This window comes from Megalopta genalis, unplaced genomic scaffold (genome assembly GCF_051020955.1).
Source record: "Megalopta genalis isolate 19385.01 unplaced genomic scaffold, iyMegGena1_principal scaffold0037, whole genome shotgun sequence".
Taxonomy (NCBI): Eukaryota; Metazoa; Arthropoda; class Insecta; order Hymenoptera; family Halictidae; genus Megalopta; species Megalopta genalis.
In genome coordinates this window covers 978,273-1,005,153 of record NW_027476106.1, presented here as the reverse complement: position 1 = coordinate 1,005,153, position 26,881 = coordinate 978,273, and the positions used below count along the sequence as shown (strand labels likewise).

Genomic DNA, 26,881 nt, shown 5'->3' with positions numbered 1-26,881 from the left:
AGGCAAGATGGACTTATTACACAACCTAATATATTTTCTGTCGCAGTTGCCAAGCAGTAAGCTCGGCGACAAGGACCGTGCTGCCATTACCGCCAAACAGCTCTCCGACTTTCTGCATCTGTACAATCGGGAAACAGATCTCTATGCAGACACCGTGGATCGACCTCGCACCGTTCCGAACAGACTGTTCCAGAAATTTCTCGCCGCAGCCAAGTAGTGATCTGTTTATTGAATTTTTCTCTTTTCTCGCATCACGTTCTTCGAATTAATGAAAATTTTCATTTGCGAGCAGCGAGGAGGACTTGGACGACGTATTGACCCTACAAACCAGGTTGTACAAATGTGCCCACAGCTTTCTGGGAAGAAGCGGATTCGCCGGTAGCCTACCAGGTCCTAACCTATTAGGCTCGCTGCCGCACATCACGTCACGCGTGTATTCGAACGCCGCGAACAGCGAGCAATGTAAATGTAATCAGTCCATCACAAGGCCTATGAAAGCACCGCGCACATAGCCGCGCGATCTGTGAATACCCCCGTTTATAGTCGCCATGTTTACTCTTTAAGATAAATATATATATATATTATATATATTATATAATATATATATTTATACATATATATATCTAAGTACGGCTGCCTAGGACTTCCCAGTACCAGTGGACAATCATCCACGCGTAATCGTAACGTTTCCCATTCGAATATTGCACAGAAGTAATAGAAAAAGGAAGAAGAAAAAAAAACCAAGAAATACCGTCACAGAACTAATATTTTGGGTACGCTTTGAAGGCGCTTTAACTTCTCGCTTTGTATTTATTAAGCTGAACGGAGTTCATCGACGCGATACTTCCAACGAAATACGACCTCGTCGAAACTTTCCTCGGCGTAGCTCACAGCCACGATTTTATCCTCGAGGGGCTAGTCATCGGCATCAATGACTCCTCGAGGAGCTAGATAGAAAGTACAGTTAATGTCTCTCTAATCGACGCTCAGATTGTCCACAAAAATGGAGAATGAATTATTGAAGAGGAGATACAATTGTTCGAGCTTTGTGGCTCGTTTTTCATGTCAACGATTATAAAAACGAACCGCAAGGCTCCTCGAACAATCGTATCTACTGCTCCCAAAATTGTCCATTTTCGTGTACAATCTGGTGCGTCAATTAGGGAGACATTACTGTGTCCGCGAAGCTGGGAGACGCCTCGCGGATGTAGGAAGTCTCTTTGTGTTTTATTGTATGAAACAGGTGGCCAATTAACATTGAAACATTCGTAGGGGTGAAAGGCAGCATGTCTTTAAGAAGTTACGTATCAATTATTAAATTTTAACGACGGCGTATTCTGTCCGTTCGAACCGATTGATGCTTAACGTTCGATTCAGAGAAAACCTTTGGGTTCATTATTAATACCGATGAATTTTCTTTATCGTACTTGTTTTTTTTACTTTTTACTTCGCGTGTTACTTTCAGCAGAAATGTTTTAGGTCCGATGGCCCAGTATCTGAATTTCTCGAGGTACTCGTATAACATATTGTTCAACGTAGATTCAAGTTTGGATATTTCGCTGCCGAGGCTTGAATTTAAACTGCTCGAGTACTTAGGTGCAATTTCGGCTACTCTGGAATTCTAGTTTATACCAATCGGGTAGGCATGTATCACGATCGAAATTATGTTATTTATTAATTTTACGATTCTAGTTAGATTATTTATAATTCGATTGTTCATCCAGTTTCAGAGAGGCAGAGTAGTAGCATCGACGCTACCGTATTTAAATAGTTCTATCATTCATGTTCCTAGTTAAGCTATCCGTATTTTTATTTGTTCGAGGCAGGCACGTATCTTTATTATTTTGTTTATCGGTTGTTTTACGGAGCCTTTCCTTGTCTAGTCAACTTAAAAGGCGAAGGCCCCCGTGAAATTCGATCGTGTTTATACGGCGATTATTTGTTGCTACTTTTCAAATTATATGTATATTTATTATTTAACAACAGTCTGAGACATTGAATTCGTCCACGAAAATAGGTACAGTAGTTAGTTAGATATGTAAGATATGTAGACGCTAACGAAACAAGAAAAAAAAAGGAAAAACGATTTACACACGAGAGAACATTCAACGAATCTGATGAATTATTGCGAGCACATTGTAGCGATGTTAAATCAGGGTTAAGAGTTTCTGCGAGAGATCAATCCTTTCAAATGCAATAACCGAGCGCGACCAAGTCGAGGCGAGAACCGTTGTAAGATACACAAACTGTACTCTGTAATCTGTAACAATGATTAGACTGCAGATGTTTATGCGATTTACATAGAATAATTTGTTACAAGTTACATAGAAATTTACTTCTCCCGTTGAAGGCTCTAGCATGTTTTTCAGCACATTGGAAATCTCAGTGAACATTTAAATGTTTCAAAACAAAAATTTTTTGCATAAAATCTGCAGTCTAGTGGCAATGGTAGACCTGCTCGCACAACGATTTACGCGACGAGTACAGTAATAACGCGTTAATTGCACCGTGTATTGGGGAACGTTTGTCGGTATGGTTGGCAGGTACCAATCCGTTAGCGTAAAATTACCATAGATCGTATCCATCCATGCAATGCCGTCAGTATTTAATAACGAGGATTGTGCAGCTTCTATTTCCAACCAGATGGAACAAGGAGATTCTGCAGGGTGTCCGAAAAATGTCTCGTAATCCGAAAGTGGCGGGTTCCTCGGGTCATTCGAAGCAACTTTTTCCTTTACAAAAATTTTCTCCGAGGCTTCGTTTACGAGTTATCAACGAAAAACCGTGACCAATCGGAGAGCGAGTGCGGCTGATGCCCCGCCCTCGCGACCACTGCCGCGTCGCGCCGACCGTCTGGCGCAGCGGCATTGGCCGCGAAGGCGAGGCGCCGACCGCACTCACTCTCCGATTGGCGCACTGTTTTTCGTTGATAACTCGTAAACGAAGCCGCGGGTCGCATTTTCGCTAAGGAAAAAGTTACTCTTCAAATGACCTCAGGAATCATCCTCTCCCAGATTGCGAGACATTTTCGGGACAGCCTGTATATTTAATTCGCGTTTCGCGGGCTTTATGTGAACACCCGCCGTCGAAACAGTCGTCGTGCCCTTCTGTTGGTCAAGATTGTATCCGGACGTCATCGGCGGACACAAGCAAACAATTCTTCAGGCCGTTCGGCTGTGATACGGAAACGTGTACGCGTCGCTGCGAGTATCAATCAATCAATCAGTTGCATCGCAAATTGTTCAATCTATTTACACGTTGTGGTCGCGGTGAGTTGATCTCACACCGGACGAGCGAGAACGGTTCTAACGTTATCCTTTGATAGGCACAAAGAGAGATACTCTGCATTCATTCGGACGTGAATGTTTATTGTTATCGAATAGACCGTGGACGTTCGTGCGTTCTCGTGGATTTTGCACGAGCGGGTAAAGATCGACGTTTCATTTTCAAACGTATCATTTCGATAGCGAAGATATTGAAAATGATCGCTTGTACGGCATTTATTATGCACTACATTTTCGCTAATGTAGTAGTTTCACACTTCTGGAGCACAATATATCTAGAATAAACAGAGATTTTTGTTGGATCGCTTTTTCAGCGACGCGCGAACGTCCACGGGCTGGTAATTAACGTTGCTATATTGATCGGTTCAGTATAGCACTAGAAATGTCTATTTCCGACTCGAATATCCACATACAGAGGAAGTTATACAACGATTAGTCTTAAAAAAAAGTATGGTACTACAAGCGTATATCGATCATTTTTTGTCTTTATCGTAGAATATGTATTATCGTTTCGTTTCTCTACAGCGTGTCCGAAAAATGTCTCGCAAATCCGAAAGTGGCGGGTTCCTCGGGTCGTTCGAAGCAACTTTTTCCTTTGCGAAAATTTTCTCCCAGGCACCGTTAACGAGTTATCAACGAAAAACAGTGTGCCAATGGGCCTCGCGCGCTCGTTGGCTCGGCGAGCGCGGCCGGCGCGAGGCGGCGGAGCCAATCAACGCGCAGCTGGGGATCGCGCGCTCGTTAGCTCGGCGAACGCGGCTAGCGCGTGGCAGCCGAGCCAATGAGCGGAACCGGGCGTCGCGCGCCGGTTGGCCGGGCCGCCTCGCGTCGGCCGTACTCGATTCTTATTGGCGCACCGTTTTTCGTTGATAACTCGTGAACGATGCCTCGGAGAACATTTTTGTAAAGGAAGAAGTTGCTTCAAATGATCCGAGGAACCCATTTCCGTATTGCGAGACATTTTCGGGACGCCCTTGTATATCCTTAGTAATATATTCTGTTATCTCTAGCGTAGTCTAAAGTATTATTTGTCGAATATGTTTTTTCCGTGGATAGGAGAATTCGCGTAATTTATACATAGAACACCACTGTCATCATGCGCATATATAGTAGTCCACTATTGCTCGATCAGCTTGCATCATTGCGTCTTGTTTCAACGACACACCAAACAAACGTAATTTCTTTGAAACGACAGAGCATATCGATTCCATCACGATGTTTGCGTCCATTGTAACATAGATGTGTAAGAGTGCTTGACGTCTTAAATTAAGATGATCACGCGTAAAAAGAAGTACATACTGCCATTCTTTTTATAAAACATATCTTTTTCCGTTGTTTGTCCCGAACGTATCTTTTATAACAAATGCGGACGGATTTCGTTTGAATAGGAGACACTGTTTTAGTAACGGAAGCGTGCGGGGATGCTACACACAAAAGTACAGTTATACCGTTCAAAATGATTATTTCTGTCGGCAGAGACACATGATCACGTGATTGTACTCTATATTCGTTTCACCGGATAACGATAAATGCGAATGGTAGCGGAGTAAAAGCACTTTAACAATCGTTTCTGTAGATCGCTTTTTCAATTGTTGAAAATTCTTTTCTGTTTCTGTTTATTTCTTTTTTTTAACATTATTATGTAGCCGATCTTCTAAACAGTGTGTCCTCCGCTAACTGTATAAAAAACGATTATTTAATTACTCTTAAAAATATGAGAATATAATTATAAAATATAAATTAAAAGGTCGAATTTCTTTTAGATGAATTCAAGAGATACTAGCGCTAAGTGTTGTTTTTTTATCTTTTTTCTTTTTTAATTAGAACTGTACATTTTTTAGGATCGATTGCATATTTCATAGATCGACGAAATTATTGCGAAATTATTATAAATTAACCAATCTTTTAATTTATAAAGTTAAGTCTTAAGAAATTAAACTTTGACCTTTGTGTCCTGTAAATTTCATTGAATTTATCATCATCATTTTACATCGTTTAATTGTTATATACAAACTTTTTCGCGCCTATAATAATCAATGTTGAACAGATTAAATAATCGTCTTGTATGCAATTGCGACGGACAATACTGTGGAATGCGCGCGGAGATGCGAATCGAACGAAGCAAGCGTACGTCAATACAATGCCTAATCGAATGCGGACCATGACTAAAAAAAAAAAACGGCGACTAAAATAATTGTCCAAGTTACGAATCTAACACGTTGTTTACGTTTAAGCGGATCCTATAAACGCGGGAGAATATTAAATGTAGGCTTTTAATGTGCCGCGAACACCAATTTATATATATTTTCAATGTGCATTATCGTTGTGCTTGAGTATTTGCAATCTATTATACGAAAGAGAGAGAGAGAGAAAAGCCGTCTGTGATTGTGTCCTTTCACGATGCGCATTTTATTGTAGAGCAGAGAGATGGTCGACAACGCTGCGGATCTTTATGCCGATTCTCCCATTTTTATACAGAATTTTTCGTCAAATTTTGTCCCAAAAATGTCTCGCAACCCGGAAATGCGTTCCTCGGATCATTTGAAGCAACTTTTTCCTTTGCAAAAATTTTCTCCGAGGCACCGTTCATGAGTTATCAACGAAAAACAGTGCGCCAATGAGAGGCGAGCGCGGCTAGCGCGAGGCAGCCGTGTCAATGAGCGGAACCGGGCTTCGCGCGCCGGTTGGCTGGGCCGCCTCGCGTCAGCCGTACTCGATTCTTATTGGCGCACCGTTTTTCGTCGATAACTCATTAACGGTGCCTCGGAGAACATTTTTGTAAAGGAAGAAGTTGCTCCAAATGATCCGAGGAACGCATTTCCGGGTTGCGAGACATTTTTGGGACACCCTGTAGTCATTGTTTCGTATGAAATTAGAAACATTTCTTTGACCAAGTGAACGATTTCTCGTGGCTAAAATGAAATAATAAAATGTGCATAAGGATCCGTGGTTTAAATCGCTTGCTACCAGCGTGTTCGTTTCCGGAATCGTTTTTCTAACAAATCTGATCGCTTGTTAAAATATTAAGAGATTGATTTTAAGGCGGATAGATTAAGCAGCGAACGAGCTTTAAAATAACATACAATGTAAGCGACAGAATTCGTTAGAGAACATTATTTATAAAATACAAATCGCACGGACTCGGCATTTAATTTTGCAATAAGAATAAAATATAGAAAGAAATAGCGTTGTTCTTTTTTTTGTTGCGAAAAATAGAAAATCGTGATCTTCGCACACGGCTGGTAGCAAACAACGCGCGTTAACGATTAGGACACCGGATTGCGTGCATCGACGCATAACAATGGAGTTTCCTTTGATTCTTGTTTTTATGCAGTAAGTTAATCGTTCCGAGCGCAGCCGCTTGTAAAACTTTGCAGATCATCAGCTGGTATTGTGAACAATAGTTTTCTGCGGTACTTCGGTACTTCTCGGTACGTTTCCTTGGCCGGCAATCATGAATTCTTTTCGGTGAAAAAAAACAAAAGCAAAATAGAGGTTAAGATTTTTGGCGGGACGCTCGATCGCAGAAAGAAAAAAATACGGATACACGAAAAAGAAAAACAAAAAAAAAAGAGGAAACAATGAACGTCGAGGCGACAGGCAAAAATCTGTTCAAGAGACGGCGAGAGAAAGGTAGCCGATGTACATAAAGGGAGTGAAAACGAACGAAATTGTTAATAACATTACCTCTGTGTTGCGCGAGCAACACTCCCTTCCTACCTGTGATTTGTAAAATTTACTAGTCAGCTTACTGCATTTATTACAAATAAAATCATTGCTGTGTACAACTATTTTATTATAATCGAGTACATTACACGGTCGTGTTACTCGGACGTTTGGCAACTGCGCGGGCCGACGCGAAGGTCTCGCGGCGACGGCGGCGATCGAAGGAAAAATCGGTTCCGTTTGTTTCGTAATTTAATCGGTGTTACCGTTTCGCCAGTTGTCAAGGGGGCCCGAGCACATTGTGCAGCCTTCGTAGAAGTTTAACATTTGAATGATATTAAAAAAGGCATCGACTGTATGTATCTACAAGCATACGTATTTTCGCATTATAAAATTGTCTTCGAATTGAATTATTCCGAATAAAACGTAATGAACCGGAACTTGGTGATTGATTTACCATTTTTTATATATTATTTATATTTAATATTTGTTTACTATACTTCTATACTTTCATTAACTTTCACATCATCGTCTTTTCCTTCCAATGACGTTAATAAAGTTCTAATTACAAGCTTATAGAACTATGTATACAGGCTGTCCCGAAAATGTCTCGCAATCTGAGAGAGGATGATTCCTGAGGTGACTTGAAGCAACTTTTTCCTTTGCGAAAATTTTCTCCGAGGCTTCGTTTACGAGTTATCGACGAAAATGCAATGACCAATGAGATGCGAGCTCGGCTGGTGCGTGGCGGCCCAGCCAACGAGCGCGCGGAGCCCCAGTTCCGCTCATTGGCTCGGCCGTCCCGCGCCAAACGATCTCGCCTCCGATTGGTCACTGTTATTCATTAATAACTCGCAAACGAAGCCGCGGATTGCATTTTCGCTGAGGAAAAAGTTGCTTCAAATAACCTCAGGAATCCCTCACTTTCGGATTGCGAGACATTTTTGGAACATCCTGTATATATCCTATAGAAAATAACTAGCACAATGCGGCTCAACATTAGGGAACTTGCAATACTATTCGTTAGTTTATAAGCCAGCAACAAGTCAGCCGTGAAAAGTTCAGTGCAACCTTCTCCGCTGCCATGCTCTCCCAATACAAATGTCTAAAATTGCGAAAACTTTGAAATCTTGCGAGCGGTGTGTAACTCGACGGAAACTCGGATGGCCGAAGAAACATTTGTTACTTCTGCTGCATATGATCGACTTGTACTACTTTCAGAACTATGATTATTATCGTTATGATTATGATTATCGCGGCGGTAGCGTATTGCGCGACATCCGCGCGAAGCTTCGGGATGTCGCCGCGAGAGGCGCCACCGTCGCAGATTTGTTTTGCTCCGTCGGTCGCGTTGCCCGGCAGCTTGAGTATTTCACCGCTACGATGCATCGGCGCTGTACGGCCGCCGAACGAAGCTTCGGGTTTTTGCCGCGAGAGGCGTCGCTATCGCCGCTACTGGCAAAACCGGTTGGTTCCGTTTATAGACTGTTTAAATAATTTTAAGTGACTACAATGTTGTAAAATTACGCATCGCCGTATTTAGCAGATTCCGCGGAATCCTTCGACGCAAGAAACATTTGCGCAGCTGTAATTGTTGCTACTGACACCAATATAAGAAGCTTGCCGATTCTAATCATCTCTATTCGAAGAGACGATTTTATAAGCTAATCCAACGACGAAAATCGAGATCAACGGTTTTCCTTGAACGATTTTATCTCCAGACGTTAACAATTGGGGAAACTTGCTGATCCACCAATAGTGACACGCGTTAACCAGTTTCGTGCTCCATAGGAGCGAATCGGTGACGTATTGTACCGAAGATAGAGGACAGAGAAGTGGTTCATGGCGCCGCTTATTGGTCGATTTTAATTGTAAATAAGTTGAAAACGATCCTGTCACTGGCTGTCACGGCAAGATCGACATTCTCGATTTCCGGCTCAGATCGACTCCTGGAATTATCCTGTCAAATTTAGACGACACCGGGCCGCGGTTAATCGGGCGCGTGTATGCGCGCTCTCTATATATATATCCATAGTGTTTTATGCGAAGTTGTCCGATTGGCGAAACAGGGTTGGCGAACTTCGTTTAGCGGGGTTTTCCTTCGATGGCGGCGTTGTTGCTGTGTGTGGACCCCTACAGAGCTGGCTACGGGGCAGTCAAATGTCTCGTAAAGGAACTCCCTCCGCTTGCAAGTCAAAACAAATCCCGCGAATCTTTCGTAATCGGCGTGGTTTGTGTTCGGTACGCGGTGGTTGGCCTCACGGGGAGGTCGGCGTCGTGGGTGGCTCGACGATAGGTTACGGTGAATTCAGTCTGCTGACCGCTACGCCGGACGAGGACAAAAGCGAGGAAACAAATAAAAAAGAAGCACGCAAAGAAGCGAGGGGCGACGAGGACGAGGAGGAAGAAGCGGCGACGGTGACGTACCCGGAGAGGGTTTGGATAGTAGAGAACGTCCGCGAGGGGAACGAGGCCGTCGGGGATCGTTCGAGCGTCGCCGAGCCGCCGATCGGTAAGACCGCCGATGTCGAGACTGTAGCCGACATCGAGAAATGGTTGAAAACGCGCACGGAGTCCGTGTCGAGCATGGATCTCGACGCGATCAAGTCCGGGGTCGAGGAGGGCGTCGACCGGTACCTGGGCGAGGAACTGCAGCACGCTTTTCTGGAAAAGGACCCTGACGGTCTGTCGATCGACATCGATCTGTCCGACAAGAAACTTAACCTAGCTTACGACCCGTTGCTGCAGGAGCTGCAGAACGAGAAACTGCTCGACGCCTGCGAGAAAGATGGTTTCATACTTCCCGAATTCCAGCTGGACCATTTGGATCCGCTGGCCCTCTCTCCGGACGACATGATGGTGGCTGGAGAGATTCTGCCTTCGACCAGTGCTCAACCGACCCTTGTTGTCCCCAACGGGGATGTTGGAGTGATATGCGAGGAGACCGAGCAGAATTCTTTAATTAGGAAAAGTATCATGTCCGACGACCAGGAGTCCCATAAATCTATAGAAGTTGTGATAGACAATTTGCACGTCATACAGACACTAAACAAAGAGAATGCCAAGTCTTGCAAGGAGGACCCCGGTCTATCGGATGGCGCGAATCTGTATATACAGGATCTGGGGGTAGAAAATGTTGTACAGGAATTACAGAGCGAAAAGCTGGAGGATAACAACGAGAACGCTATAATCGAACAGTTGAAGACTAAAACTAAGGTCAGATTGGAGCCTAGGATCATTAAGAAACGCAGGAGGATATCCGGGACGGAGAAGAAGTTGGACAATGAGATTAAGATCACCGGGGAGGATTTTATAGATACCGAGGACGGAGTGATGGCTGTCGTAGCGATATCCACCGATAAGATTTCGAACATGACACAGATCGTCATCAACACAGGAACAGAAGAGCAGATTTACCAGGGCAAAACGTCCGAGTTGATAGAAGCTACCGGAAATTTTCCTAAATTGCCAAAGCTGGACACTTCAACTTCATGGACAAACACGGTGGAACAGAATGACAATTCTAATAATCATGAAATGGTGATATCCAATGCTTTGGAGGAACTGGGTATTACCGACGATAATTTGCAACCAGTATCCGTCACCGAGCATGGGAAAGTGTGGGCTTGCCCACGCGACGATTGTTGTAGGCAATTTAGCAAGCTTTACGCTCTGAAAGGCCATTTGTTAGCTCATTACGGAGTGAGACCGTTTAAGGTAACTATATCGCGATAGTTTTGAGTTTAAACTTCTGTCCTAGTCTTCCTTAATCCATTATTTCGTTTCAGTGCGACTTCGAGGGATGCGCCTGGGCGTTTTACTCCGAGTTCAAACTCAAGCGACACAAGGAGACACACTTGAAACGCAAGGACTATGTGTGCGAGGTGGAGGGCTGCAACCGTCGATTTACAACGATTTATAATTTATGGAGCCACGCGAAGCTGCACAGTCGACCGAACAGGATAGTGTGTCAAGTGCCGGACTGCCAGGAGAAGTTCCAAACGAAGCGGGCTCTGGAGCTGCACATGAAATCCCACGACCAGAGCCACGCTCCCTACGTCTGTAACCACGAGGGCTGCGGAAAGAGATACTACAGCAGCAACGCGCTAACCTCTCATCAGAGATGCCATAGCTACAAAGAGGTGGACGTAAAGTGTTCATGGCCCGGCTGTGGGAAGGTGTTTGACAAGCCATGCAGGCTCAAGGCGCACACGCGTTCCCACACCGGCTGTAAACCTTATCTGTGTACGTTCCAAGGCTGCCAGTGGGCCTTCTCGTCGTCTAGTAAATTGAAGAGGCACCAAAAGAAGCACACAAACGAACGGAAGTTCGTATGCGACGTTCCCTCCTGCGGCAAAGCGTTTATGAGATCGGAGCACCTCAAGGAGCATAGACTGACCCACAAGGAGGGCAGATACTTCCAATGTTTCCTGTGCAACGCCAAGTTCTCCGCCAAGAGTAGTCTGTACGTCCACATAAAGAAGCATCAGGTCAAAGAGGAGACGGAGGCCGGTCGACAGGATACCATGAATGGCCAGAAACGCGGCAAGCTGAAGGACACGCAGTGCTCCAGAGTGAATCCAGTTGTGAAGTCGAAGAGGAAGTCGCTGGAGCTGGACGTGGCCATAGCTTGCATAAACCCGCCCTCCACCGAGAACCTCGAGTCGGACGATGTCGGTTTAATGAATAACAATGAGGATCAAGTTAAAGTGGAACCAGTGCCTCCGCAGGACCAACCGAAGACACTGTATCACTGTCCGGTTGAGACTTGCACAAGGTCGTATACTACGAAAGCCACGCTAAGGGCGCACATGTTGAAAGTGCACGGCACCCCGGTCGAAGAATGTGATAAACCCTCGAACGCCGTGCCCGGGAGTCCGATCTGCAACATGGACTACATTTTATACACCGCGCCCTCGGTGTCGGAGCCGACCGATCAGATGATCATGGTCGCGCCCTGCGACGCCGTGATACTCAGCACTCCGAACGAAGCGGATCGTTCTCTGCCAGAACCGGAGCCGCCGCCGCCGCTTTCCAACGCGTTGAAGACCGCCGAGCCGTCTGTGAACGTGACGACCGGTCAGCTGTCCCAGCAAGTGCGAAAAGACCAGGGCTCGGCGCGGACTGACTTGACGTTCTCAGACGTGTGGAAGCTGAAGGCGAACGGTGCCGTGTTAGACTCTGTTGTTGGGGCGACCGACGTCGTGTTGGGCGCCAGTGATTTCGAGGAAGGACTGTTGCTCACGGAGGAATTGCCTTCCATGTATTATCAGGACGACGTGGTGGGCACAGAGTATCAGGTATTATTGCTTGACTCGGTGCCGACCGAAAGTACTATAAATCTTCGGGGTCTCGAATAAAGAAATGGTGGGCGCCCATTTTGTCTCGTCCGTCGACGCGGATCACGGAAAACGATCATTGTTATTTTTTAATCTAGGATAAGTTTTAATATGGTCTGTGATCAGAGGGCTTGTTTAGTAGCCTTTACATTCATTTATACAGCAGTCCATAATTGCTTCAAATCGTTATTTTATTAATAAATCGTTGCTATTTTTCCAGAATGTTTTGTCCACTTGTCATTCTACTGTATATAGTACTCCCGTAACCTCTTTGTATACGTATATATACAGTAAACACGATACATTATTACCGAGGAGAGAACAAAAGAAAAAAGGAATAATTCTTCGTGCATTTTGTAAATAGTTTTTACACGCTGTACCATCCGCTTAACCACGAGTTTTAGTTATTTTTCTTCCATTTGTATTACGTCGTCGCGCAACGGGACTTATTGTTAAACAGAGGAGTTGGTTTTTCTTCAATTGTTTTTATAACATTGATATAAAATGCGATGAGTAGAAAAAAAAAGATAATGGACTGAAATGGAATGCTTTCACACACACACAAACACACACCAACACCATCACCAACCTGTAAACCAGCGTATAAATACCACCAGCGTACGTTGACGAAAACAGTTTCAATGCATTACTTTTCTTCGTTTACAAACAAATCTTTGACATCGTTTTCACTAAACAGCTTTACGCTAATGGAACTATGAACCGCAGTGTGCCTTCCCACATTATTATTATCTAGAACCGCGCTCTCTTCGATTCGCGCGTATCCTCCGCGTCGCGTTTTAGTCTCGCGAGCTAAAGCTTACGCGCGCCGCGACGTTCGAATTCGAATGGGCCGTTGGTCGCGCATGCGCGCCGCCGGCGCAGCCGCCATGGATTCGTCCGCGTCGCGCCTCAGTTACAATTTCGACCGCGCTCTCTTACAACAATTAAACGAAACCGATGCGAAAGGGTGATTCCAGTGTGATCACGCTCCCCCTCGAACAAAAAATCGACACACTATAAGACAAAGGAAAATACTCTATAATAATACTCCGAGTTATGGACTTTTTCTTTTAAAAACACATTTTCATCGGGAAACGTCGCGTCGTCCCCTGTAGTCCTCGCAGCAGACCTACGCGGACCGACATCACACAATGTCGGCCTCTTTCTGCGCGTGAAAGATATGCGACATGTCGAACCATTTGGCGTAGACCCGATACTTGACTCTTTCCAGAAAGCACAGCAACGAGTGTAACACGGTGACGACGATCGCCTCGCCTATGCAGAACATCGTGGTGTGCAGCGGCTTCTTCCAGTCGAGTATTTTGTAGATACAATGGTTCCCGAATCTGTCCAAGCCGCCGGCCAGGTAATAAATTAGCGAGAACATTACGTAGCTTAGCACTATCATCAAACACCACCAAACGTTTCTTAGCCTAAACGGTATACTGGTCACGCAGAAGTCGATCAGTATCAAGATGCTGTTGCAGATGTGCTGCATTATGTTCAGCGGGTCCAAATTGTTGCTCTTCGGATTGTAAACGCCGGCCCAATACGTCACCGTCACGCAGATCGCCGTGTTCATCGTGACCACGAACAGGAACCAGTATATCCTCTCGACGGACCCGAGCGTCAGGCCCTGAGGATCGAAGTCGGCCGTCTTCTGGAGCTTCCATCTACGCGCCGTCAACAACAGCCCGATGAACGCCTGCGAGACACCGAGCACTATGTCCCAGTTGGTAAGGTAGATCGCCCACTTGTCGTAGGCGCGCAACGGTTCCCAGCTGCCGATCTCGAAGAACGAGCAGACGATGATGGTCAGCCAGCTGGCGAACATCAGGCCGCGGTAGACCACGTACCACGTTGCCACGTCCCTCTGGCAGACCGGCTCGGTGAACGCGCGAGCGTGCGGCGGCTCTTTCTTCCGGTGGAACCATTTCCTGACCACGTTATAGTCCCACAGTTGGTTCACCATTGCTCGCCGATCTGCGAACAATTCGATCGACCATTAGTGAACGCCGCGTCACGCTTCAGAACCGCCCAATCACGGTCACGGGAATCATGCGCCCGAGAGGACGAAACGTCGCACAGTAGGATCGAAGATTTTAATGACTTTTTGACGAAAACGTAATTTTCTCGTATCGATGACTAGTCAATTTGTATTGCTTGTTGAATGTTCGTTTATTATTAATATTAATAATATTGTTATTAATTATTATATATTATTATATTATATATATATAATATAATATAATATTATAATTATTATATTATATATATATAATATAATATAATATTATAATTATTATATTATTATTATATTATTAATTATTATATAATATTATTATATTATTGTTAATATTTCCACGTTCGAGTGGAAATATTATATTTATTTATATTATTATTGAAATATCTTCGAGACGGTTCAAAAGTTACAACAGAACGCCACTGAATTTCTCGATCCCGGCCCACTGTGCGTCGCGACGGTGTCTCGACGAAACGCGCGCCGCGTCGAGCCTAATTGCCGCGGAATCCTTGATCGCGGTTAGTACACAAAGAAGACGGTCGACTTACATTATGTAACGAAATAACTTGATTTCTCCGTGTCCGGCTCTTGTAATCTGAATTGGACGCGCGCGCGCGCGCGCTCGCGCTCTCAACGTTCCATCGACGATAGTAGCTCAACGATCCATCAATCGCGAGATCCTGAGCTCGTCGCACGTCGTTCGTACGATGGGCTAGACCAGTCGTAAAATTCCCCCCCTCTCTCTCTTTCTGCGTAATTCCACCGATAACGCACGCCGCAATAGTACACGCTTCGAAGAATCTGTGCAGACTGAACGCGAAACGAACGCGGGAGGACCGAAAACCAAGCAGAAAGCTCGGTAATAAAACGTGTTTCACGAGGCACGTTCCCACGTCGCGTCGCAGCTGATATTTTAACCACCGTTCGCGTCTGATATTTTAATGAACAGCAATTATATCTCGATTGATTACAGAAATTCGAACGTTCCCGTGACAGCCGAAGCCTCGGCGCACGTCCGCGATATTCCACCTGCCTGGAATTCCCGCTTCTCGAGTTTGGGAATCCCGCCGGGTTTTCGAAGCCGTCGTGTCCCCGGACGCATCGCGAACGCGACGTGCCACGACGCGCGTAGAACGCGGACACACGTTCTCGCGCAACGAAAGGCAATCGTGCGCCGTGCGGTTCGACGTTCAGCGGTGTACGCGACTGTACAGGTGTGTCCCGCGGACGGATTATACGGTACGGCGTACGCGAGAGATATCTGTCCGTAGACGGTTTCCGCGAGGCACTTACAGTGGGAGCATTTGAATAGCAGGTAGAGGAAACGTTTCGGGATCGACAGGCTCCTGTGGAACGACGGCATCGCCGTGCCGTGCGCGAGAAAGCTTCGCACGAAGCCCGACAAGTGCGTACTAACACCCGCGCGGCGTCACCCGAGAGAAGCGGCAAGCTAACCTCTACGGTGTCATCGACGTTACGCTGCCCGTGGACGCGGCCATATTGATCTCGTTCGAACGGTTTCTCGCGCTCGCAGCGCGGCGTACAGCGCACCTTTGAACAACGGAGATCTTCGAAATTCGATCAAGCTATAATATATCATATATCGATATATTAATATAATATATATATTATATATATTAATATATGTATCGCGCGTTCGTAGGTTATGTCGACGAAGTCAGCGGCAAACAGGATTCTAAACGAACGCTAAGAAACGACGCTAATTATAACTAGATCTAATATGTAGAAATCGGATCTCCGACTTTGCGAATTTCTTTCGACCGAGAGACAGCCGTGGCAGTGTTTTCTGCGTTTGTTCTCTCCCGAGGGAAGACGCAGGCATATTTTCGTGACGTTATCGCGGCGGTTCGAACGCGTTCGACGCTTGTCGTATAATTTTTGTCAGTGAACATTCGAATACAGTAATGTCTCCCATACTGACGCTCGGATTGTCCACTAAAATGGACAATTTGGGAAGAGGAGACACGATTATTCGAGCCTTGCGGCACGTTTTTATAATTCTGGACAATTTATAACTATAACAATAAATCGCAAGGCTCGAATAATCGCATCTCCTCTCCCCAAATTGTCCATCATTGTGCGCAATCTGGGCGTCAATTAGAGAGACATTACTGTAAGTTCGATTAATTTCGTTCGCTTCGGCGAAAAACGACCGGTCGCTCCGACTCGCGTATTCGTTAGAGAATTCTCGAGAATTTCTGCATATGCTTATCGACAGCCGAGCGTTGCACGTAAATAATCGTTTACGTCAAGGTCCGTTCGCGGACACCTAAATTGTTACAAATATATCCCGCTATCTAAATGGGCTTATCGTCAAGAAATTTACGACCCGTAATATAACCGAACCGTTACAAGCGAAGCGTATAGTGCACAATTGGAAAGGTTCGACTGAGCTGCGAGAGAAAAAGAACCCGCGCCGATCGATCGGAAGGGCGTGATTCTTCGTCGCGATAACGCGCGACCGCGTGCCGCAAGAATCACAGCGGAAAAACTACGCCGGTTTGGGATGGCAAGTTCTCCTGCAACCTGCGTATTCTCCAGACATTGCCCCATCCGATTATCGTTCGTTTCGTTCCTCGCGAAATGTTCTTCTTGGAAAACATTTCGATAATCGAAGAGTGCCTCGAAAACGCCTCGACCGAATTTGTTCGATCAAAATCACAAGAATTTTACGACAGAGGGATCAAGATGCTACCCGAGCGTTGGGCACAAGTAGTCGAAAACAACGTCGACTGTATCGTCGATTAAATCGTTTCGTTTCGTTTAAATGAATTACTTTGAAAAATGTATCGGAAGACGACATTAATTATTATACTAGACCCGATATTTTCGTACTTCGCCGTATTCGAAAGAGTTTCCTCGATAGTGCCGAAACAAGATCAAAGAAAATCGCGCATCGATCCGGTCTTAGAGGTCTGCGAAGAGTGAATTACTGGCGACTATATCGTGCGATTCGGTGGCCGACGCCGCGGTTGCGGAGGACGCGTCGGTTCCACGGGCAGGCAGTGCGGACGAGGGAATGACGGCGATTGGTCCGAGTCAGCGCGGTCGGCCGGGATCGGCGGCGCGGTCGGCGCGATCGGCCGGGATCGGCGGCGGCGCTCGCGGTGGAACGGCGGCGCGAACGCGGTGGAACGGCCGTGTAAAATCTTCTCGATCGTGCTCCCGGGCCGCCGGCGCAGATGGAGGCCAGTTTGAGCTAATTAACCCTGTTGGCCCGGGGCGGGCAGGTTCGCACGGGCAGCGCCGCGAACGCACGCATCGCGCGACCATACGCGCGCAGAGGTCGCGACAGCATGGTCAATCGGCCAATACCAATTATCCGTTAATTTATTACAATCTTCTATCATTGCCCATTTTGATCGCGCGGCGTAGGTAGCGAATCCGTCGCCTGTCTCGTCGCGCGTGAGAAATCTTTCGTCCTTTCGCTGCGAAATTACCCCGTGCACGGCCGCGCCGTCGGCGTTATCTCCGGCGCGACGAAAAGCCGCCGTTAATCGCGGCCGATCGTCGTCCGACGAGATATTGTATACTTTGTAATATTTCACGGGCGACGCGTGAGAAGCATCGGCGGGATCGATCTCGCGCGAAGCTCGTTCGATTTGTAAGCTCGTCCGGCCGTTACAAGCTCGTCCGTCGTGGACGACGGATTTCTTAATAATAATAATAATAATATTAATAATATTATATAATATTTCTTAATAATAATAATAATATTGATAATATTATATAATATTTCTTAATAATATTATTGGGATTGATTAATTAGAATTAATGTTATTTCTTCTTAGAAAACTAGACCACGTGCCGGAGACTCGAACGATGGCAGAAAAGCTCGAGCTTTTGTTGGCGACAGAACGAAATATGTTTGCAACTTCTGGAATTCGATATTCGATGATTTAATGATCTGAATTCAACGGTAAATCGCTTCAATCGCTTCAACGGTAAAAGTTTTACTCGTCGAATGTTTCGTACAAGGGTTATTGTATTATTATTGTTAATAATATTATTATATAATTATATATAATAATAATATAATATAATAATCCTTATGCGAAACATTCGACGAGTAATAATTATATATTTTATAAGTAATAGTTATATATAATATAATTATATACAATAATAATATTATTATTACATAATTATATATATATATATATATATATATATATATATATATATATATATATATATATATATTACTATTATTAATCTTTTTTTCCATTGTAGTTCATATGTTGCGTCCTTGAATGACCTTCACTTATAGGTCGTTGCATTCGTCTCGAAAGACTTTATCGGAATGCGAATAAAAAGTTAGGTCATCCTATTTAAAAAAACAAGCTTGACCTTCGTATGTCCTCTATGCCTTCGCCTATAAAAAGAATATTGACGTCTTGTTATCTGCTCCTCGAAATCAAACAACTTTTGTCTGACGCTTTCTTTTCTATCGTCGAAAAGAAGCGAGTTATTCGGTCGTCGCGTGTCAAATGCCTCACCCTGTATACACAGGGTGCCCCATTTTATTCGAGAGATTTTACCGAAGTTATATTCCAGTTACGTAATATGCCTCACCCTGTATACACAAGGTGCCCCATTTTAGTCGAGATTTCACCGAATTAGTTTTCCAGTTACGAGCGGTTCGGTGAGTCAATCCTTATGCGCAACGGGGCTCTGTAGCCCTTTCAATAAGTAAACAAGCCCGTCCAGTACGTAAATAAATAAATAAATAAATATAGATTGCGAAGAGTGAGGCGTCGATGAGATCGTATCGGTGAAGCGAGGTTATTCTGGTCGTCCGCAGCAATATCCAGACTTACCCTAATGTACGTTGTTTACAAGAGAGATGGCCGACGACACAACTGACACGATTTCGTCCTTATAGGACCGTCATCGCGTCGCGTATCCCTGATCGGTACGCGTTCGCGACGATCGCAAAAGCCGACGACGCGCCGCGGCGCGCACGCACCTTTCCCCTCCCAGCAGGCTCGGCGTCGTCGAAAGGATCGCAACGAGAGAGATCTGAAAACGCGCCTGAGACCGTTGGCTAGCCTGCTGTCGGGAGCTCTAGCGCCGCCGGTGAAAGGATCGGCGCCGGTGGAGGGGGGAGAACCGAATGCTGGAAGCGAATCGCGCGCATCTTATCGGCCGCGGTCTTATCGGCCGCGCTAGGATTTCTGAAAATCTAACGATAAGCCGGATTCTTGGAAAGTAGGATCGCCGATCTACGACACGGAAAGATCGTGACCGTCTTTTTTTTTTCTTTCTTTTTTTCTTTTGCCATGGCAAACAAGCGTAATTATCGATGCTCTAATCGTCCAAAGCCTCGGCTTTGGAAACAAGAATGGGCAATTTTTTCTTTTTTTATAGTTGACGACAATCGGCGCGATTGTGTCGGCGAGCCACGTGTCTCGAATAATCGGTTGACTGCGGATTTTATGCATTCATGTTAATACGATAATTTATGGTAAACTTATATCAGCTCTTATATCAATTATATACTTATATATTAAATTATATCAACACGGTGGAAACAAAGAAGATGTTCATTGAAATTATTGAGATGAAACCGTGGAGATCATTTTCATTTAGCCTCGTGTCTAGACTGCGTTTTTTTTGCGACATAAACATTGTCCAAAATTATTGTAAGGAGTATGAGATAGAGAGAGAGAGCGAGAGAGAATGAGAGATAGTGAGAGAGACGGGAGAGAATGAGAGAGAGAGAGTGAGAGAAAATGAGAGAGAGCGAGATAGCTCTCCTTGCACCTTTTGACAATCACAATAATTGTTAACGATCGATAACTATAAAAATCGCCTTGCGGCTCGCATCTTCTAAATTTACAAAGAAGAAAAAAAATTCAAGTCATTTAGGCCAGTTTTTCAAAAAGATGTCCCACTTCAAAAGGTGTGTTCCATTTTAAGACGGAGACTTTTGCTCGTCACTTATGTATCTCATAATTATGCACATCTAATATTCTGTAAATTTTATATATAGAGTTCCCTCGGCGCCGTCGAAAACTGCGCGAAACCCCGTCGCCGATTACCTTTACAGAAAGTTTAACGGCTGGATTGCGTCGAGCGTCCGCTCGTGTTGCAACACGATCGATGCGCAGGAGACGGTGGAACCCTCGTTGATCGCTAACCGAATATATCCTCGACGAGCGGTGGCACGCACGACGGCAAGTACAACGGCAACGGCCCGCGCGACAGCTCGCCTGACCCGTCACTGACCAGTCCCCTGGCACAGGTCCGGTCAAAACCCTACGCACCGTGACTGAAATCAATTCGATCCGTACGTTACCCTTTCCGCTTCCCCCTCCGCCGCCCTTTCGCCGACTCTGTCCCGTTTAAACAGCCCCCGAAGAACCGCCGCCTAGCCGTCTAGTCGTCTATCCGCCTAAGCAAGCCTAATAGCCCAACGCACACGGCCGAGAGTCAGTCGGCTGAACGGAACACGTGATATATATATGTATTCACAGTCGCGCGGCTGCTTCTAATCGCCTAGGAAGTCCCCACGGTCGCGTGATGTCCGCCGCCACGGTCCCCCGTAAAGCCCCACGAAACCCGAGAGACCACCGGTCGATTTCTCGAAAAAAAAACCGCGGGGAATCGCGTGCCAACCCGCCGCCTGTGGCAAACCATGCGAACATTCGCGCCATCGTGCCGAACGTGCAACGGCCTCCGCAAAAAGCCTTCGCGCTTCACCGATTTTCCATCAATTCTGGATAGATATTTTGCAATGTTTAGTTTGCAAAAACGAATCGCACCGAGACGATTTTTGGTCTCGTTTTAGAACTTCGTTTTTTTTATTATTATTGCTATTTATTATAATTGCTGTATAATGATATGTATTATATTATATTATAATGTAATATATATATGTATAATGCTATATAATTGCTATATAATTTGTTATTGCTATTAGCGCTAATAATAATGCTATATATATTATATTATTATTATATATTATTATATATTATATTATATTATTATTATATTATTATTATTATATATTAATTATCTTATATTATATAGCAAAGAAAATACGAATTAAATGTAAATATCTTTTCTCTTTTAACAGTTAACAAATACCTTTTCTCTTTTATTAATTGCAAACGACGCAACAATATCCTCAAAATTTTTCTAATGTATTCTAATGTATTTTTATTATTATTATGAATGTATAAAATCTGCGATCACTCGCAATGGGGAAGCGAGGTGTTTCCGAAGTCATTTGAAGTAACGGCGAAAGTACAGCGAAGCGTCGGCTGCCGCGAGGCCGGCCGAGCCAATCAGCGCGAACTGGGCTTCGCGCGTTCATTGGCTCAGCCAGCCTCGCGCCAGCCGAGCTCGCCTCTCATTGGTCACCGTTTTTCGTTAATAACTCGCGAACGAAGCCGCGGATCGCATTCTCGCTGAGGAAGAAGTTACTTCGAATGATCTCAGGAACGCCGTCGTTTCCCGATTTTGCGCATATTTTGGGACACCCTGTGTATTGTTTCCTTTGCGTCAAGCAGTGCTGGGTTAGTTCCAACGCCGTTGGATGGGTTTCATAGCGATTGTAGGGCACTTGGGGGGTCTCAATAAATAAATAAATTAATAAATAAATACATTTTCTCTGCAGAGCTCTTGGCAGCCGATTCGACGGCCTTTTTTGGATCGCGAAGCATTCGCCATTGCGATTCGTCCTTCAATTTTCCCTAAATAATCTGTCTTTTTAATTCTAATAATCTTTCGCGGAGTTTTTCCAAGCGGTTTTTGTAGTTTGGAGTAGCGCGCCCAGAAAAAATGACTATGGAAATGTTAATTCGATTTGTTAACGACAACAGCGATAATATAGACATAATTGAGGTCGTTATCGCAAAATTTGAAACGAGTTTACGTAAACTGTTCACATGAAACGCTCGGACTAGCTGATACTGTATTCATTTTAACGTCATCTTTTTGCTTTTTATTGTTAAAATGGGCTTTTGTACGTATATTTAGATGAACAAATAAATAAAAAAATAAATGAATAAAGTAATAAATAAATAACAGAATAAATGAATAAAAGAATAAATAAATAAATGGCTAAATAAATAAATAGAAGAATAAATAAATAAATAAAAAAATGAATAAATAAATAAAAGAATAAATAAATGCCTAAATAAATAAATAAAAGAATGTATAAATAAATGGCTAAATAAATAATTAAATAAATAAATAAATAAATAAAAGGCAAATTGGTTTTCCGCAGAGATCTCTTACGATTTCATGAAACTGACGCAGCGTCGACTGAACGATGAAACTGAATAATGGCGCTAAACTTCGAAACTGCCGATAACGGCCGGTTTCGCGCGGAACTGTGTGGTCAGCGGCTTTAAAGCAAGTCGGCCGGCCGATCAGTTGAGCACACAAAAAACAGCTGAACCAAGTAGTCGCGCGTAGGATTACCGACTCTCTGCATGCCGCGTGCACCTTTTTTCCCCGGAAGGAATTCGCTTCTTGCAATGCATCCCCACGTGCCAAGCTCGCGGAATGTTATAACTGTTTCCGAAGGAAAAAAGTAAACGGCTCGGATTCGTCGGGAACCGAGGAAGTTTAACTTTTAGTTATCGGGGCGGGGGGGAGGGGGCGAGGACCTCTCCGTTCGAGCTTTTTTTGTCTCTCGCGATAATCGCACGGAACGAGATAAACAATCCGGCGCGAAGATCGGAATGCGGAGACACACCGAGATCCTTCGAAAATTCGAGTAACAAAACAAGACGTGGCGATATACGTTTGGAAATACGCGAGCCGTAATTACGGCGAACTTTTGACTGTCCTGTTTGCCGAAGGCCGAATAAAGTTTAATTTTTAGCAGTGGCAATAATTATGTAACGTTTACAGTTTTTTTAGTGATATTTTATCACTGTTAATATTATGTTAATATAACATTAATATAATATTAATTTATATTATAAATATATATTACAATAATATATATTACATATTATTGCATTAATATAAAATTAATATAATATTAGTTTGTATTATAAATATTATATATTATAATAATATATATTAGATATTATTGCATTAATATAAAATTAATATTACAATAATATCTATATTAATTAATCTATATTAATCCATATTAATGTAATTTATATTAGAAATAATAGAAAATAGTAACATGCAGCCACTTTCTGGTTTCCATTTGAACGTCAGTAAAAACGTAAAAGTAGCTTCGAGTTGATAATTATTCAGAGCACCATAGTTGCCCACTTATATTCGGGGCACCGTGTATATTGCAGTAGGAACAATATTAATAATTATAATATATAAATTCGAATAGGATATATATATATATATATATATTATAAATTCGGGTTCTTATATCCTTATCCTATACGAATTTATATATTATAATTATTATATATTATCTATTTTATATTATTATATATTACTCATTTTTCTCAATTTGTCGCTACCGAAACAGTCTAATTGTTTAAAAAACAGCATTTTCGACCCCAATTAGGCGCGATAACGCGCCGATTAGATAATATTCCGTTCGGATAGCGGAATATCGTTACGACCGACGGTAAATAAAAATTAGTCTCGCCTCATTGTCGGCCGCGCACGACGTTTCGACGACCGTACTGCCGATTCCGATGCATTTCGATACATGCAGAATCGGCTACATAGTCACGACATGAAAAATCGACGACGAAAAGTGACGAGTAATTTTTGCGACCGTCGACCAGCGTGTCGCTATTCAAATCTATACGAAACGGCCAAACGGAGAATGAAGTTGCTACTTGGTTCTCCGTTCCTTGCAATTAACGCGGACAATTTTGATTTCGCGTCGAAGCACCCGGCGCAGCGGTCCGTCCGTCTCTCTATTTGATGACAGCGCGCGCGAGAGGTTGCGCAAGTTCGCGGCGGCACGATGAGACGGCACCGAGAACGCGGCGTCGTCGTCGTCGTCCCTGCAGGTCGCACGATGTTACCGAACGATGCGCGCGGCGTACCGCGGGACGCGCGCGGCGCAGTGTTGCCTGGGCCGCGTCGCGCACTCGGACGCCACTTCGGCGACGACGCACGTTACGACCGTGCGTGGTCGGGCCGCGCGGCCGCTCTTAATTGGTTTCGGTTACAAACGTACGGATAACCACGTACTTTTTAAGGGCAATCATTTTACGGCCGGCCGTTCCGATCCGACGAAATTCTACTTACTCACGCTTTTCGGGATCAGAGCGTTGTCCATGATCTATTTAAACATTGTTACAAACTTTACTCGAATGACGTCCGACGATCCTCATTATATTCTCCGCGACCACAAATATTTGCCAGAATCTTCTCACGGATGTCCATCGAACAACGCGAACGATTATAGAGTCAATGTATCGCATTTAGCGATATTTGAACAAACACTCTCGACGATACGTTCTATTAGTGTATTCTTTATTATTCTCTGTCTCTTGTCCCCGACACGGATGTATACAGATCAGCATCGTTGTTTATCTACACGTAGCTTCATTTTTCATCGGCCTTTTTCGTTCGAACGTAAGAATGTGAAAGTTACCGCGAGGTTATGATCGTCCGCTGCACCGCGGACGATCTGTTTCTCGTCCTGGCATGTTCGAGAAGAAGGAAATTGTACATAACCAAAAAGAGCACGTTTCTATGTCGACGGACAATCGGAATACACGAATATATACATGGTATCGCGTCGAATACGCATAGTAGCGCGATGTGTAAATGCTGTAACTGTGCACACCACCACTGTAGAACGATCGATCGAATCGGCGGGCGAGATCGATTGCCTTGCCGCGGCGAGCGAAATCGTCGCTGCTGCCGGCAACGGCCGAAAGGACAAACGGAACGGACGGACACTGGGGGGCCACACGATCCTCGGAGCGACCGGCGCGACGGAAGGATGTCGACTGCACACGTGTTGCCGGCGCGGAAAGTGCCCACGGTCCGGGGACAGGTGGCACGGAGAAACGGAGCGGAACCGGACGAGAATTATTTTTCGTGTCCCCCCCGAACCGAACGCGGTAATTATTTGGTTGCACAACGCACCGCACAGGGTGGTGGCGGCCGCGAACCGCAGATGATCCTTGATCCGGCCGTCGATGCAGGATATCTTCTCCGGCATGACGCGGTCCTCGACTTCCTCGCACTCGGGAGGCATTTGAGGCTGGCCTCCTGTCCGACGTGAGCCTGGCCCGTGACTGCCCGGCAACACCGGCTCTCCGCGTGCTCCGAATCAATATCAATCCCTATAGAGACCACCAGCTGTTCCCCACCGAGTTCTACGTTCCCCGTGAGAACACCTTTTCGACACGTACCGCTAATAATGATTCCGCTTTGTTTCCCCCGTCATTCTCTTGCCGATGCTCGAGCCGCGGACTCCTCTGAGAGACACCGCGGACACCGCCGCGTTCGCGTCGTCGACGTTGTCGTTGACGTTGTCGTTGTCGTCGTCGCATCCCACGGTGATTTACGAAACAACTCCTCGTCGCACCGTCGTTAAGATTTAGCGAAGAATTTCACTGTTTTTAGGATAAGTGTCCGCGTTGTAACCCCACCGCGTTTTCGAATATAATATAATAATATAATATAATAATTGTGGAATAGTATTTTACTGGATAAAGCGGTCAGCTTCTTTTCATGTATTGGAAATAGATTTTTATTTTTTTCTTGATTTTGGGACATTTTCTTTTTTGTCGCGACAGAAGCGTGTTTGATTGGGCCCTTTGCGAACTAAAATTCGAGCTTTTCTCTCTCAGATTTTATATTCTCTCTCACTCTCTCTCACTCTCTCTCTCTCTCTCTCTCTCAGTCTCTCACTCTCTCTCTCTCCAAAATTTCCCATTCTCTCTCGCTCTCTCTCTCAGATTTTCTATTCTCTCTCTCGCTCTCTCCCAAATTTCCCATTCTCTCTCTCTCAGATTTTCTATTCTCTCTCTCTCTCTCTCTCTCTCTCTCTCTCACTCTCTCCCGAATTTCCTATTCTCTCTCTCTCTCTTAGATTTTCTATTTTCTCTCTCTCTCAAAATTTCTAGTTTCTGTCTCAAATTGTCTTTTCTCTCTCTCTCTCTCTCTCTCTCTCTCTCTCTCTCCGACCGCGGTTTCCACGCGTGACGCAGATAGCTGCCTCTTTTTTCGGGCGAGCGAAATTAAAGGAAGTTTATCTGGAAGCGTGTTCGGAACCGCGTGGAGCAATTCTCCGCGGTGATTTGCGACCGGGAGAGTGGATTCCGGGTTACGAGTTCCGCGAAGCCGTTCGATTGCACCGTCGATTTCAAAATGGCACGTAAAAATTATCGGATTCGCCGGGTTTCAACGGGCTCGCGATTCCGAGGGGCGAAGGACAGTTTCGCGGGAGAGTTAATCTTTCACGGTTAACGAAAATCAGAGTGCTCGATTATTCTTTCGGTCTTCTCGAATCTCACGGATCGTGAACTAATCGATCGCTGCTTTAACGATGAGACATTTGATGAAAACGTGACTCGGAGATATTCAATTCTCTTTTATTTAATAATTAATGGTTAATAAACAATAATTACGCTCCTAGAACA

The 26,881-nt window shown here is 44.7% G+C and overlaps 3 protein-coding genes and 1 long non-coding RNA gene across 10 annotated transcripts in view; 3 read left to right on the top strand and 1 right to left on the bottom strand.

Annotated features, from left to right (window-relative positions):
- Nucleotides 1-7,390, top strand: part of TTLL5 (Tubulin tyrosine ligase-like 5) — an 86,283-nt gene extending 78,893 nt beyond the window's left edge. For 2 of the 3 annotated variants that reach the window (XM_033472113.2, XM_076527674.1), the window contains 2 exons: nucleotides 47-213; nucleotides 293-7,390. In XM_033472113.2, the coding sequence (XP_033328004.1) occupies nucleotides 47-213; nucleotides 293-512 (387 nt within the window). In that variant the 3' untranslated portion in view covers nucleotides 513-7,390. Of the gene's footprint in view, nucleotides 1-46; nucleotides 214-292 lie in introns of those variants that run through there. The other variant, XM_033472115.2, reaches the window with a different exon arrangement.
- A 1,465-nt stretch (nucleotides 7,391-8,855) lies between these two features.
- On the top strand, nucleotides 8,856-12,511 carry LOC117221254 (uncharacterized). The gene is made up of 2 exons (XM_033472051.2): nucleotides 8,856-10,667; nucleotides 10,739-12,511. The coding sequence occupies exons 1-2, from the start codon at nucleotides 9,111-9,113 to the stop codon at nucleotides 12,308-12,310; spliced, it is 3,129 nt and encodes a 1,042-aa protein (XP_033327942.2). The 5' UTR covers nucleotides 8,856-9,110; the 3' UTR covers nucleotides 12,311-12,511.
- Nucleotides 12,463-25,549, bottom strand: LOC117221255 (protein rolling stone). 5 transcript variants are annotated; one of them, XM_033472052.2, is made up of 2 exons: nucleotides 25,380-25,549; nucleotides 12,463-14,272 (listed from the first exon to the last, which is right to left on the bottom strand). In XM_033472052.2, exons 1-2 carry the CDS (start codon nucleotides 25,489-25,491, stop codon nucleotides 13,434-13,436), a joined length of 951 nt encoding a protein of 316 aa, XP_033327943.1. In that variant the 5' UTR covers nucleotides 25,492-25,549; the 3' UTR covers nucleotides 12,463-13,433. The 5 variants fall into 5 exon arrangements, with proteins under 5 accessions (XP_033327943.1, XP_033327945.1, XP_033327947.1 ...); XM_033472054.2 differs by lacking the exon at nucleotides 25,380-25,549 and adding an exon at nucleotides 24,531-25,242; XM_033472056.2 differs by lacking the exon at nucleotides 25,380-25,549 and adding an exon at nucleotides 20,378-21,047.
- LOC117221257 (uncharacterized) lies at nucleotides 15,362-18,676 on the top strand. The gene is made up of 3 exons (XR_004490462.2): nucleotides 15,362-15,627; nucleotides 18,125-18,252; nucleotides 18,567-18,676. It is a non-coding gene; the product is annotated as an uncharacterized LOC117221257 (long non-coding RNA).
- Nucleotides 25,550-26,881: the final 1,332 nt, after the last annotated feature.